Source organism: Chrysochloris asiatica, unplaced genomic scaffold (genome assembly GCF_000296735.1).
Source record: "Chrysochloris asiatica unplaced genomic scaffold, ChrAsi1.0 scaffold00045, whole genome shotgun sequence".
Classification (NCBI taxonomy): Eukaryota; Metazoa; Chordata; class Mammalia; order Afrosoricida; family Chrysochloridae; genus Chrysochloris; species Chrysochloris asiatica.
This window is the reverse complement of record NW_006408563.1, coordinates 3,315,412-3,330,202: the sequence shown is the minus strand read 5'-3', so window position 1 is coordinate 3,330,202 and position 14,791 is coordinate 3,315,412. Positions and strand designations below refer to the sequence as shown.

Here is a 14,791-nt window from a genome sequence, read left to right as displayed (position 1 = left end):
CCCACACACACACACCTTGCCATGCTCGGCAAGTCTGGTTTCTCACTGGCTTCCTTTCAGGAGGAATGGCCAGCCCAAATTGGCAGTGGTGCCAGGAGCATGTGGACGGAGTCTTCCTCCATCCCCAGCCCTTTACCACTCCTATCTTATCTTCTCCCACCCTTTTCAATAAGAAACTGATAGAACCTTGAAGCTTTGCTCAAGCAGGTGAGGAATGGTAGCGGGTTTGGATGGGCCCTGAGGGAGAAGAAGGCAGTTCACCTGACTGACTCCCCATCCAAGCTCAATGACTAAGCAGCGCTGGACAGAGGGTTCCTGTAGCATAAGCTCATTTTAAAAGCACGCAGATGGACCAGGATGCTATTTAAAACACCATTTGTAGGAAATCTGCTTTTGGAAATACCTTAGCACTGCACATTTCAATAGGATGCTGTCCTCCTCGCTTTATCCCTGGATTCGTTCTGCCCTCTGACCTTTATGGTCTCCTTTAGAATCATTCTTCATTCTTCTCAGTGTTTTCATGCTGGACACATTCTCATTTTCATTCTTTCTCTTCCTATCTTTCCACTCTTTGCTAGATTTCTTTCCCCCACCACCAAGGCGCAACTTGGGTTTTTTTTGTTTGTTTGTTTGTTTGTTTGTTTTTTCTTTTTTAGAGAATTGTCCTGTCCATATAAAGGAAGCTAAGGTAGAGGAAAAGCCTTCTTTCTCCCCATTAGATGTTCACCCTCTGGGTACCTACAGGATACAGGAAAATGGGAAGTCAGCCAATTAGGCATCAGCCCCCACCACTCCCTCACCCACCAAGGGTGTGGCAGGCAGCAGGCAGTCAGGGAGACCACCCTAGTCCCCCCTCACAGGATGATCTTTGTTGTCCCTTCATTAACAGACCCCCCCCCCCATGTCTGTAGTTAACGTGCAGATTCTGCACTGTTCGTGGCACATCAGTGCTGCGCTCCTCACTGTTTGGGTTGAAAGAGTTGAGTGAACCGTGCCAAATAGATTTGTCAAGTCTGCCGCAGTTTGATTTGATGCCATGAGGAAGAGGTGGGGTGAGGAGAGGAGAGTAGGCAGTGGAGAGAGAGACTATATCCACACTTGGTGCCACCACTGAGCTCTCTTTGTAGCTGCTGGATGGTGGGCATTGTGCCAAGCTAGCTGGTGCTAAGTGGTGGGCCTGAAAGCAAAATTCAGACAGCAGGACCTAGGAGGCAAGCAAACCAGGCCTGGAGGCAGCAACTTGCTTTGCTCAGTAGTGCAGACAGAGGCTTTCAGAATGCCTTCCCTGTGCAGGGGTGTGTAGAGGGGAATGTTGGGGACAGAATGTGGGAAGTTCATTTTAATTCCCTAGTCACTGTCAGCCCTGATGCAGTGTACCGAAGACAAGGGAGTTGGGGAAATTGGAGGAAAACAAGATTAATGAGTGCTCAAAGTGGGGGGGTGGACTGTGCTATTTCTTTGCAAAATATTCTTTACAATTTAGACTCATACTGGATTGAGGCAAGACTTAGGCATATGGGGGAATAATTTCTTGCTGCCAGGAGGTGGGAGAGACTAACAAACTCTCTTCCAGTCTCCCCCAGTCAGCAAGCCAGCTTCGTCTTCATCACTTTCTATCCAACAGGTAACTGAGGCTGCCTGAGAGAAAGGCAATTGGTTATGCCAGTTCCTGGATATTAAAGCACCCTTCTGACAAAATGCAGCCCGGTCACACAAGCCACATAGTCAGAGCACCCCTAGTCCTTATCCGGTTCCTCACACCCTAATGTGGAACCTACGAATTTCATATAGGGTGAGCCGTCCTTATCCATATTTATGGCAGAGCCACAAGGCAGAGAAGCTTGGATGCCTGATGGAACCCATTTCCAGCCCATGTGCTCACTTAGATTATACAAATTGCTTCACATACATTTCTTCAGACACCACAAGCAGAAACTACTGCTTTTGATTTCACCATCTGCATTAATAACACCCCAGACATAGACATAATGTTGTAAGTACAATAGTAATAGGTTTGTGTGTGTATACATATAATTATAGATGCAATTATGTATACACATACCAAGAGGGGTCCGTGGAGAAAGATGGGATGAACTCAAAGCCACGGGGGTTTGTGGAGGTCCTGCCCTCCTCTGAGATGCTGATTTCACGAACCTGTACTCCTGGGATAGGCTGTGCTGGGGATGTGGCATCGTGTCTGGAGTCTGGAAAGGGGGATGAGGTCCCCAGAGAAACTAGTGCCCTTATATGTCTAGGCAGCAGCTCTGGTCTCCAGGTTTCCTTTATCTGGCAGTGTGACCATCTTCTTTGTTAGCTTACCATTGATTCCCTGGCTCCTAGTCAAAGCACAAGGAGCTCTGGAGGCACAGTAGGATACACACTGGACTGCTAACCACAAGGTCAGCAGTTCAAACCCATCAGCTGCTTCCAGGGAGAAAGATGAGACTGCCCACTCCCATAAAGATGAATAGTTTCTGAAACCCTATATAGGGTCACTATGTGTAGGGTTTTAAGTCACAGCATTGCTGGGTTACTTTGATGTATTCAGGGGAAATTTTGGATAAAAGAGAGTCTAGGGAGTGCTAACTATATCCTGATGGCCAGATTGAGGATACAAGGCTGAGGGACAGGGATGAGGTAAGGCTTGGGTCCAAGAGTTTTCAGAATTACCCAGTAATGAGTGACAGAAATGCACTAAGCCCAACATATTAATGTAATGATGGCCTCCGAGGGGCTCAGAGAGCCCTCAGGCACCAGCTTATTCACTTCAGAATTTAACAGCGTTTCCCAGACTATGGAATTGAAGCTCTCAGAGACGAAGTAATTTGCCCCAGGGACCTAGGAGACCACGGGAGTCCCTTTGGAAGGCGCCTGGTCGCCAGGCTTTGATTTCCAAGACGGTGCTTCCTTGTCGTTTAGTATCCAGAGGGACAGCTCCTTCCCAGATGTTCAGTCTTAGGGACGAGAATTGTGCATTTTCATGGAGAGTCTCTGCTAGATCTCCAGCATGCTACTGCAATGTGGCTTACAGTGCTGAGCTCCTCATTCTGGAGATTGGACCTCATCGTAGAATCATGAGGGTGGAGAGTTGGAAGGACTGGCTGTTTGTTTGGCTTGGCCACATCCTTTCCCGACAAATAAACAAACACCCCACTTCAAAAGTTCTCTGTCTTATGTTTATTTTCAGAATAGAAGCAAATCATTTTTCAATGCATTAGAGAGTTGAAAACCCTCTGTGAAATGATCACAGACTTGGGAGTCAAGAGCGTAGTGTCAGACAACCAGACTTCCACATCAACTGGGTAACATTTAAAGTGTTGTGACTTCTAACTTAAGATCCCCTTAACCAATGCACCATGTGACCTTGGACATTTCTCTTACCAACTCCCTGCCTCAGTGTTTCTGTCTGCCCAAATGGGATGGCGCTTCAGCTGCCATTGGCAAAGCTCTTTGAGATCTGAAGAAGGAAGACTCTCTGTAGATATAATTAATGTATTAGCTCCACAAAGCGCTTCTTGAACAGAAGCAAGTTATCAATTTAAAAAGTAACAAGACCCCATGGGATATTTATCTGCCTCTTTTAAAATCATAGATTGGGAGAGTGCTGTAAGAGGTCCTCTCGGCGTTTCGCCTCCTCTGATGAGGCCTGCACCTGAATTGCCTAAGATAAACATTACTCACCCTAGCCTCCCTCTTCTATTAGGAAGGAAACTGTTCCTTCAATTAATATTTGAGTTTTCAAAAGAAGCACTACTTGACCTCTTGGTGAGTGACTAGCTTCCCCTGTCCCCCTTTGCTGTAATCATTGTGTTTGTTGCATATGAGATTAGGGCCAGGACTCAAACCGCAAGCTAGGAATGGACATTGGCCTTCAGAATCATGGATGGTTACCTCATCTAACCAAAACTATGTATATTCTCAAAAAGGTCAATGCCCTTTCCAAGTTCAAGTCCCCTTCGTTTATCTGACCCCCTCAATTATGACTGAGAAGGATTCAGTGTCCTAGGTAATTGAGTTTGCCCCTCATTCATCCGAGCTGAGCTCAGACCTTTAGCCTTTACACTAAGGAAGCTCATGGGAAAATGTCGTTATTAGTAAGCTTGGAACCTTGCTCTTCTATGGCCCCCATGACTGGCTTCACCCAACTCCCTGGGTGCTGAACTGTCTCCAGACACTGAGCCTAGTCTCCCTGGCACTCATAGCTTTGATACTAATTCTTTCGGCTCTCTAGACCAGTCCTCTGGACACAGAGGCCAGTAGGAGTCAGCAGATAGGAAGGGGCCATGAAAGGAAGTCCTGATCTGCTTTGTCTGGAGAAGCAGTGCTCCCGTCTTGGTGTACCTAGATGAATGTTGGTGTGGAAGCCTCACAGGTAGATTGCCAAGCTCTTTGCTGTCCCCATCTCCCTGCTCTGTGGTTTATTGAGATGACATCTGGAGAGGAACCTAGGTGGCAGACATGCCTGAGAATCTCAGTCCCCATATTCTTGCACTCTCTTCTGTCCCACTTGGAAGTTAAAGGTACCTCCAAAGAAATGTGGGCATGTCTGTTATGGGAAGTTTTCAGGTGAAAGAGCACTGGCCCTCTTTAGAACCATGGTTAGTTGATGGAGTTTTCCACTTTTACATGGGGGGAGGAGTGTGTCAGACATCCCCTGCCAGCCCCATCCTTGCTGTGAATTGCTCTCTCCCCCAGTCCCATCTCTCCTCCAGCCCCAAATCCCTGAGCTACCCTCCTGTCCTCTCCTCTCTGATGCTTTCCTGTCTCAAATCCTGAAACCCTAATCCTGTTAGTATGCCGTGTTCCCGGGCTCAGCGTCTCCATGGGGGTAACATAATCCTGCAGTAAATCTAGTGGGCCCCACAAGGCACAAACAGATGGGGACGCACACATCCCACCCACCTCCACCCCCCCCAGCCAGCCTCCCCTACCCCACATCCCTGACATACTCCTGCTCCTCTGTTTTCCCCTTTTTGTCCAGAACATGTTGATGACAAAAACAGCTCAAGTCTGGGGGGAGCTAAGAAGAGGTCATCACGGTCAGAAATGAGCATTTCATTGTGAAAGAGCTTTCTTTGCTCTCCTCTACTCTCTCTCTCTATAATATATATACTGTGTGTATGTATGTGGGTGGGTGTTCGTATATGTATACATACAAGGAGGCTTCAAAAGTTCATAGAAAAATGCCAATATCTTTTATTTCCATTTTTCCACCAACATTTTGAAGCCGTCATATATGTTGTTGCTGTTAAGTGCCATTGAGTCAATTCTGACTCATAGCGACCCTGTGTAGAGTATCCCAGAAGCAGCTGGTGGGTTTGAACTGCTGACCTTGTGATTACAGTTGAGTGTTGCTCCTACAGCACCACACCAAGGCTGTCTCTCCGTGTGTGTCTCTGTCTCTCTCTATACATACACACACATATACATACATATATATGGAGTCCTGGTGTGGTACTGTTGGATCAGCACTGGACTGCAACGTCAGTTTGAACTGCAAGGTGAGCAGTTCAAACTCATCAGCGACTCCTCAGAAACCCTATACAGGATGTCTGTGAGTCAGAACTGACTCAGTGGTACTTGACAACAACAAAATACATATCTACGCATACGTCTCCCTCTGTCTCTGCATCTGGCTTCTTCGTTCCCATCCATGAGAGTGAAAGCAGCTTTGAAATCTATTTTTTTCATGATCTTTAAAGGGGAGTTTTAGAGAGAAATGTCAGGTTTATAATTTATAAACAGGAGAAAAAAGATGCCCATTACCTTAATATCATTCTCCCCTAGCACAACACACCCCCTCTTGCCTGTTTGGTGCAACAAATTAATTAAATCGGAAGGCATCCATTGATTAACAATTTGTTTTTACGTGTAGAACGGTAGCTGGTTTTGGAGAAAGCGCAAAGGCAGAGGGGACACGAGGGAGGATGGGCCGTCAGTTCCACTATCAGGATGAGTGGGTCCCATTGTTTCCCCAGTTTCTGCCCTGCAGACCAGCCACCTCTCCTTTCTGCTTGCTTTGTTCTCCCCCTCCTTGAGTGGCTGTGCCAAGTAGATGGGGAAGGAGAACTTTGGATGCAATGAAACATTTATTAGTGGAGAGAAATATTTATTAATAACAAAAGAAGGAGAACATCTCATGCACAATTTCTACCGGGCTCCAGCACTGTGTTGTCTTTGAACAATTTCCTGCTTTCTTTGCAGTCCCTGGAGCTGGCCGCGTTCAGATATTTCCAGCAAAATAGAAATAAACTGTAGGTCACACTATAGGTAATGAAGAGGCAGGCGTGTGCAGACGGAATACTGAAGCCATACTCAAATCGGAGGCATTGCACATAATGAGAGACTGCATCTGTCTAGCAGAGGGTCTGCCTCATTTAGGAAGGTTAAACAGCCAGGTAACATGTGAGCTTATGCTGCCTCTCTGCTGAGCAGCTCAAAGACTGACAGAAATCCTCTCATTGGCCCCCTGAGGCAGAGATGAGGACACAGAGCATTTACACCAACACAGAGCATCTACACAGGCCTGGGTACCTGTATGTTGATGGCAAAGATTAAGGGTGTATGAGGTCCTAGTGTGGTGCTATAGGATAAGCACTGGTGTGCTCACTACAAGGTTGGCGGTTCAAGCCCACCAGCTGCTCCTTGTAAACACTATACAGGATCACGCTGAGTCAGAACTGACTCATCAGAACTTAACAATAACAACAAAAGAGGGATTTGGGCAGGCAGAAAATGCTCCTAGTGTGGTGCTGTGGGTTAATCCGCTGGACCACAAGATCAGTTTGAACGGCAGGATCGGCGGTTCAAACTCACCAGCTGCTCCTCAGAAACTCTATACAGGGTCACTCTGAGTAGGAACCTACTCGAAGGCACTTAACAATAACAGAGGAGTCCTGGTGACACAATGGTTAAGCACTTGACTGCTCAGTGAAAGGTCAGCAGTTCTAAGTCACCAGCAACTCTCGGGGAGAAAAGACCTAGCGTTGTGCTCTCATAGATTTCCGTCTAGTAAACCCTATGGGGCAGTTGTATTGTCCTATACATTTGCTTTTGGGTCACTGTGAGTTGGAAGTGATGGGATGGCATACAACAACAAAGAAGTCTGGCAGGTAGACAAACCATAAAACATAGAACAGAGGTTATTGTGTGGTCTTTAAAGAGTGCAAAAGGAGGGGTCAGCAAGGAGAGGTGGCTGTAACTAGAAGTGGGGTGAGGAACAGAAAGATGGCCTCGAAAACCACCTGTGATGATTTCCAGCTGGATGGCTTTTATTCAATTATATCTATTCCTTTCTTATCTTTTATATTGTATTAGAGAATCCATGCCTTCTAGACTCAAAGACATGGTCAAGCATGTTGATTTTCTTTTCCTGGGGGGTGAGGATAATAACCAAACCGGGAGGTTGAATAGCAGCCAATTTTAATTGGCAGGTGCCCCCCCCCAGAGGTGCAAATCAGAAAATCCAAGAAATGCTGCTGATTTTCAGATCCTGTCTTACTGAAAACAAACCAAAGGGCTCAAAAATCAATTGGAAAATGTTGGATTATATTCAGAATTCAGCAAGGCACTATGTGTCCTGAATTGTTTTGAAATTCTTGGTACAGAGATGCATTTAAAGATATCTTTGTGGTCAACAGAGTTTCTTTTTTGTCAGAAATGTATGTATTGTTTTTCTTTAATAATTGTAACAGAGCCAACACTATCCCCGCCTTGAATACACACCTACTTTTCCTTTGAGTAGTAAAGCAACAATTTTAGGACTTTCCTTTTAAAATTCATAAAAATGTATGTCTTCTGTGAGCTCCAGATTTAAAAGCAGATGTTAAGATTTTATCACAGTGCTTGATATATGTATTCCAGTTATAGGATACACTGATAACCCACTGGTTTTTCTCAGCATTGAGGATCTCTTTTTATAAAATTAGGACCCACAATTTTTTTTTTTTTACCCTCAAGGTGGGCCTTGGGGGATCAGTGGCTTTCAGAACTCAACTCTCCCAATGGACCAAAGACCCATTTGTTTTTTGTGGCATTGTTTTCACTCTATTATCTGTCCTGGGTGCAGGCATTGGAAAGAGAATGGGTAAACTTAAGCATCTGTCTGCAACCCTGTTGTTGAGTTTATTTTCTGAAGGAGAAACCAAGGTATCTAAGGTTTATTGATTTGCCTATATAGCCATTCAGTGAGTCGGCAGGGAATAAAACCAATTTCCTGGCATCACTTTCCATGCACGCACACAACCCCTTACCTTGCAATGCTTAGACTGGAAGCCAAGAATCCATCTCAGGGAATTTGATCAGAAAACATATGAAGGGTGATTCTGAAACCACAGAAGCATTGAGAAAGTCATAAAGATGTATAATATATGATAGCATTTACCAGCTATAAATAGGAAGATGCACAGAGAAAAATAGAGACCTTGTAAATCCATTGGGTCAGGAGAAATAGAAACTGCTTAATATTTCATTAAAAATGGATTTTTATAAATTGAACTTTGCTATTTTGGGGTCAAAGACAATATGTAAGGATTAAGGTGTTGTTATTCATTACTCTGTTATCGATAATTTGAACTGTTATTGAACCAACACAACAACAAGGTATATTCTCCCTATGAGTGGTACACTTCCAGTGTATTCTGGGCACTATTTGTAGTGAATAAAAATCCACAGCACTTGTCCATAAAAGCACTTAGACTGTAAGGGAAAGCCTGTAACTAAAATGCCCCTATTATAACATACACACTCTTGGGGCATTTGGAAAGCCCTGGTGAAGAAAGCCTTAGAATCTGGGGGGCTGGAAAGGACTTTAGAAATTAACGTTATAATCCCCTCATTTAATAGAGGAGGAAATTGAGACCTAGAGGAGGTCGAGATATTTACGCACACTTAGGAGCTAATTAGCAGTAGCACCTATCTCCTGGTGTTTTTGTGTTGTGGGATTTCCCCTAACTATGCTACACTCATAGGGAGAGGTGTGTGATCCATTTGATTAAGTAAAATAGCGTGCCTTCAGCCAAGGGTCCAGAGAACAGAGAGATGAAAAGAACACAAGGTCAAAAGCAAAGCAGAAAACAGGAAGGAATTAATCTGGGGAACAGGAAGAATAATTTGAAGCCAAGTTGAAAGGGCCATCAGTTGGTTGCAGGTGTGGGAGAAGGCTGAGCCAGGTGGAATGGCAGAATCAAGTTCCGTTTGAACAGTCAGGTACATGCCTGTGTAGCTAATCCTTGAGCAGACTGGTACCACTGCAGTTGAAATCCGGGAGACTCATCCAAAGCCTGTGGCCATGTGCAACCATGAGGACACCAGCCCTCTCCAGGCAGGTACACACAAGTGTGTGCGCCCACATGCCCGTGCACAGACATGGCACTCACTCACACACCAGCATTCTCCAACACCGCCCAACGGATACAGTCATTTCCTTACTGAGGGGGCAAGGAGAATTTCTTGGCATTGCCTGCCAAGGCTGAGAATTGAAGGGGTCAGATAAGATAACATTGGATATTAAAAACACATAAAACGTGCTGTGTTTCTAAACGGTACCAGCATGGTATGTATGCTGTGGATTAGCAGCTGTGGTAAAGTTCAAGTCCTCTCAAAAGTCCATTTATGTATTCAGGTGGCAAATAGTCCCTCTTCCCCATACGAATGAGCTTCTTAGCATCCCATAACCGAGACCACACACACCGTCACCTGTCCCAGAGAGGAGCAGACCAGTGGTGGTCCCTGCTATTCACAGCACCCATCCTAAGTAAGCAAAGTGCTGCATTTATTTCTTCTCTGTCAAAAGAAAACAAAACAAAAAACAAATGGAAAGCCTCAGCCCTGTGCTGAATTCTGGGAGAACTGATTCATTGCTGTCTTTGGATGCAGTTCCACCTTCCCTTTCCTCAAGCAGCAACGCTTCTTAGCAGCCCAGGGAAACCAGCCAATGGGAATGCGGAAGCCAGACCTTTCTTGGACCCTATTCCTCCTCTTCTGGTCATCCTTCTCTGGTGAGGGCTGAGAACCTCTCCCCATAGACCTTCTCTCAGATTCCAGCTCTAACTCTCCTTTCCTGCTGTTGTTATTGTTGGTTGCCATTGATTCTGACTCAACACTGCTCTGTAGGGCTTTTGAGAACTCCAGGTGTGTTCTATGAGACACCTCTGGGTGGGTTTGAACTGGCAACCTTTCAGCTTGTATTTGAGCACTTAACCATTTGTGTCACTGAGGAACCTCATTTCTTGGCTCTACTCACTTCCTAATTACCTAGTCTTCTCACCCTCCTTGTCCTCAATCACAATACAGGAAAACAGAGCCTGAGAGTAAACAGTCCTCACTGTGGTCAGCAAAGCAGTAGAGGAGGAAAACCATAGTCTGTGACCAGAGAAGGAGAGCTTCCAGAAGAGGAGAGGGAGCAGCAAGCTGGTTGGGTTAGATTGAAGTCCCAGATTCATTGGACTTAGTATCAGAAACAAGAGGTTGAAACTGATTATGATGAACCAATGAAAACCTATTTTCTTCTCTCTTCTCCTCTATGTGTCTTGAGCAAGCCACTTCCCCTTATTGAACAGTAAAAGATTACAAAGTCTCTTAGCCTTTATCCCTACCCTCAGTGATTTGTTATTAAATGGCCCTTTTAACCTTAACAAGTGGAAAATGCAAGGGTTCCAGAGTGTCAAATGGTAGAGTTCCTAGTTATAATTCACAGAGAAGAAAGAACTACATTGTTAATTGGCTCTAAGTATCTGAGATGCGCTTTGCTATTGTTGTTATGTGCTGTCGAGTCAGTACCAACTCAGCGTAACTCTATGCATAAGAGAACGAAGCACTGCCCAGTCCTGCGCCAACCTCACAATCGTTACTACGTGTCAGCCCATTGCTGCTGTCACTGCGCCAACCCATCTCATTGGGAGTCTTCCTCTTTTTATCTGACTCTCCATTTTACCAAGCATAATATCCTTCTCCAGTGACTGGTCCCTCCAGATAATATGGCTGAAGTATGAGAGAAGAAGTTTGGCCATCCTGACTAACAATGAGCCTTCTGTTAAACACAGATTTGTTTGTTCTGTTGGCAGTTCATGGTACTTTTAATGCTCTCCTCCAACACCATAACTCAAATGCATCAATTCTTCTACGGTTTTCCTTATTCACTGTCCAACTGCCACATGCACGTGAGGATATTGAAAATAAACCATGGCTTGGGTCAGGCACACCTTAGTCCTCAGACTGACTTGCTATTACCCAATGTCATCTAAATTGGGATTAGAAATGGATGCTAGGAAGATATCACCGGACAGTAACTCTTAGAGACTTCAAGAACTCCATGAGTTATATCCATCCATTAAAACTCTGTAAATATATTTAAAGATATGGTGGTCAGCCTAGAAAACAACACCTAGAAATATGACAAGGGCTTTGGATCCAGAGAGATTTCTCAGAGCCTTAGTATTCTCATCAATAAAATGGGGATAATAATACCTCCCAGTGTGCTGCAGAGATAATTGTGTTGACACAGTGTCTAGCTCAAAAGTATTTCAGTTTACCAGTTTCCCCGTGCCCCTTGACCTGGCACTGCCAGGGCTGCAAACAGTAAGCATGCTCTGGCTATCATGAGCGGAAGCATCAACTTCCACCCAGGAGAAAGCACCAGTTGTTACAGTGTGTGTGTAATGTAGATGTTGTACGTATGACATACATAATTTACAAGTGAGGGTTGTTTGATTGGTTAGTTGTTTTTTCTCCACCCTCATTCAGGGAACCAAGTTGTTGTTGTTTTTAGGTGTTGTTGAGTCAGTTTCAACTCATAGTGACCCCATGTACAACAGAATGAAACACTGTCCAGTCCTGCACTAGTCCTGTACTGCTGTAGCCACTGTGTCAATCCATCTTGCTGAGGTCTTCCTCTTTTTCTCTGACCCTCTGCTTTAGTGAACATGATGTCCTTCTTTAGGGACTGGCCCTTCCTGATAACATATCCAAAGTACATGAAACAGAAGTCCCACCACCTTCCCTTTTAAGGAACATCCTGGCTGTGCTTCTTTCACGACAGATTTGTTTGTTCTTCTGATAGTATGTAGTATTTTCAATATTCTTCGCCAAGACCAAATTTAAATGCATCAGTTCTTCTACGGTCTTTCTCATTCATTGTCCAGCTTTTGCCTGGCTCTGATGGCTTGGGTCAGTCAGGTGCATCTTAGTCCTCAAAGTGACATCTTTGGTCTTTAATGTTTTAAAGAAGTCTTTTGCTGCAGATTTGTCCAATGCAATACGTCGTTTGCTTTCTTGACTGCTGCTTCCCTGAGAGTTGATTGTGAATCCAAGTAAAATGAACTTCTTGACTACTTCAATCTTTTCTTCATTTATCATGATGTTGTTTGTTGGTCCTATTGTGAGAATTTTTGTTTTGTTGTTTTTTACATTGAGGTGTAATCCATACCGACCAAGAGAAACCCATATATACTTACTCCCGTTACTGTTTTTAATGGATATCACACCAAAAAAGCATAAGTTCCATATGGAGGTTATTGATTTGAGCCATCTGGTAAGCAAGGAGTTGTTCCTACCATGTTGGACCAGAAACTACTTTGAAAAGCCTTTTCTCCCATAAGAGATGTAGTGGTCAGATGGGGCTGGGGATGGATTTCATTAAAGGGTGGGAGACTACCGCAATAGGAAGCTAGACCAGGTCTCCAAGGGACCACCTGCACCCCTGACCCTGAAACAAAGCCCAGAGGTAACTGTGAAAGTACTGACTGACACAGGAAGATTGTGTCCCCTTACCCATTCATAGAATGTGGGAGACCTTTTAAGTTACTAGCAAGAACAGCTTTAAAGCACTTTACGATGATAAAATGCAATGCAAATATTCCTATGTGCCTGCAACATGAGCAAGCCGGAGAATCGAGTTCAAATTACTAAGGCCAGCCACCCCTCAAAGATGAACATTTCCACTCTATTTTTAAAGGATATTCTATTTTTTCTCCTCTGTTTGTCTTTTCACTTCTGAAATGTTTTCCTTTTCATGGCTCCTTCCTCTGCATGCTCTCAGCCCAGAGGCAACATTTTCCTTCCCTCCAAAAGTTTTTGTGAAAACCATTTATTGTTTTCAAGTTAGAGCAGCGTGAGAAATTCATTTGTGTCGAAAAAAAATATCTCCAAACAACAAACCCAGTGCTTATTTTTAAACTTGAGGGAAATAAAATTCAGCAGAACTTTCCCACCCCCTTCAGACAGAGACGACTGCTCCAGCGATGAAACTGCGAACAGAGATTTCAGTAAGGTAGTTTTGTGTCTCATGTTACAGGTATTCCAAGCTAACAACGATGCTACTGAGGTGGTTCTGAACAAGCTTCACACACCACTGCTGACAAGATTCGTGAGGATCCGGCCTCAGACCTGGCATTCCGGCATCGCCCTGCGGCTGGAACTCTTCGGCTGCCGGGTCACAGGTGAGGTGGGGCTCTACTGAGGTTGGGAAGTCAGTTGGATCCCAGGCTCTGCTCCTTCTTTCAGCCATCTGCAAGCAGCACAATTGCACCATCCAACTTTTTCAGAAGGATTGGGCATATGTCTGTTTGTATGTATGTGTGTATGATGTATGTTAAGTATCTATTTCAGCTAGCTAACACGAGTTGCTAGATACCATCAAGTCCGTATGTATATCCTGTCTGATTCTACATCATCATCACAATCATTGCTATGTTTTGAGTCCACCATTGCAATCATTACTTCAATCCATCTTGCTGAGGGTCTTCCTCTTTTTCACTGACCCTCTACTTTACCAAGCATGATGTCCTCCTCCAGGGATGGGTCTCTCCTGCTAAAGTATCTAAAGTAAGCGAGACAAAGTTTCTCCATCCTCACTTATGAGGAGTACTCTGACTATACTTTCTAAATGTTTGCTAAGATTTGAACAGATCAATCTTAGCTAACATGTAGTGAGTGCTAGTTATGGATAAATACTGGACAGGTAATGGCAAAGTCAGAGGTCCAAACCCATCAGCTGCTCCTCAGAAACTCTATATAGGGTCACTGAGTTGGAAGCGACTCGATGGCACTTAGCAACAAGAAGTATGTACCATGCTCCATTCAAAGCACATAAGTTGTGTTGTCTTTTATAATCCTTATAAGGGATTTGTGAGGTAGGTATTATTATTCTCCCCACTTTACAGATGAAGAAACTGAGACTTAGAGAACTAAATGGCTCAGACAGTAAGTGGTCAAGCCAGGGATTGAATCTAAGCTGTTTGAATCCAGAATTTCTGCTTTCAAATAGTATTCTTTACTATTTGAAATAGTCAACCAGACACCATTTGTTCATGCGTTCCCCCACACACTCCTTTGCTCCACAGACACTTCCTGAAGTCATCCTATGTGCGAGGCCCCACACTGGGATCATTACAGGAGTGAACAAAGCAGATGGGGTCTTTGTCATCCTGGAAAAGGTGAAGTGGAAGAGACAGGCTAGTGAGTGAGACAGAATGCAAGGCTGAAAATCTTTATGGGAGCAAAGAGTTTGAACTGCCGACCTGTAGTTAGCAGTCCAGTGCTTATCCTACAGTGCCACGGGTAGTGGTGGTTATGTGCCGTGGAGTTGGTTCTGACTTATAGTGACCATGTATAGGTTTTCCGAGGCTGTAAATCTTTATAGGAGCAGAAAGCCTCATCTTTCTCCCACAGAACAGCTGGCAGTTTCAAACTGCTGACCTTAAGGTTCGCTGGCCGATTCGTAACCCCTATGCTACTAGAGCTCCTTGGACTTCTTAAACAAATGCAAGTACTGGGCAATTCTAAACAAGGATAC

General features: G+C 44.5%; 1 protein-coding gene across 7 annotated transcripts in view; it reads left to right on the top strand.

The window, feature by feature from the left end:
• The window catches only part of NRP2 (neuropilin 2), a 146,900-nt gene that overhangs the window by 60,600 nt on the left and 71,509 nt on the right, over positions 1 to 14,791 (top strand). For all 7 annotated transcript variants that reach the window (XM_006861949.1, XM_006861950.1, XM_006861951.1 and 4 more), the window contains one exon: positions 13,292 to 13,436. In XM_006861949.1, the coding sequence (XP_006862011.1) occupies positions 13,292 to 13,436 (145 nt within the window). The remainder of the gene's footprint in view (positions 1 to 13,291; positions 13,437 to 14,791) is intronic.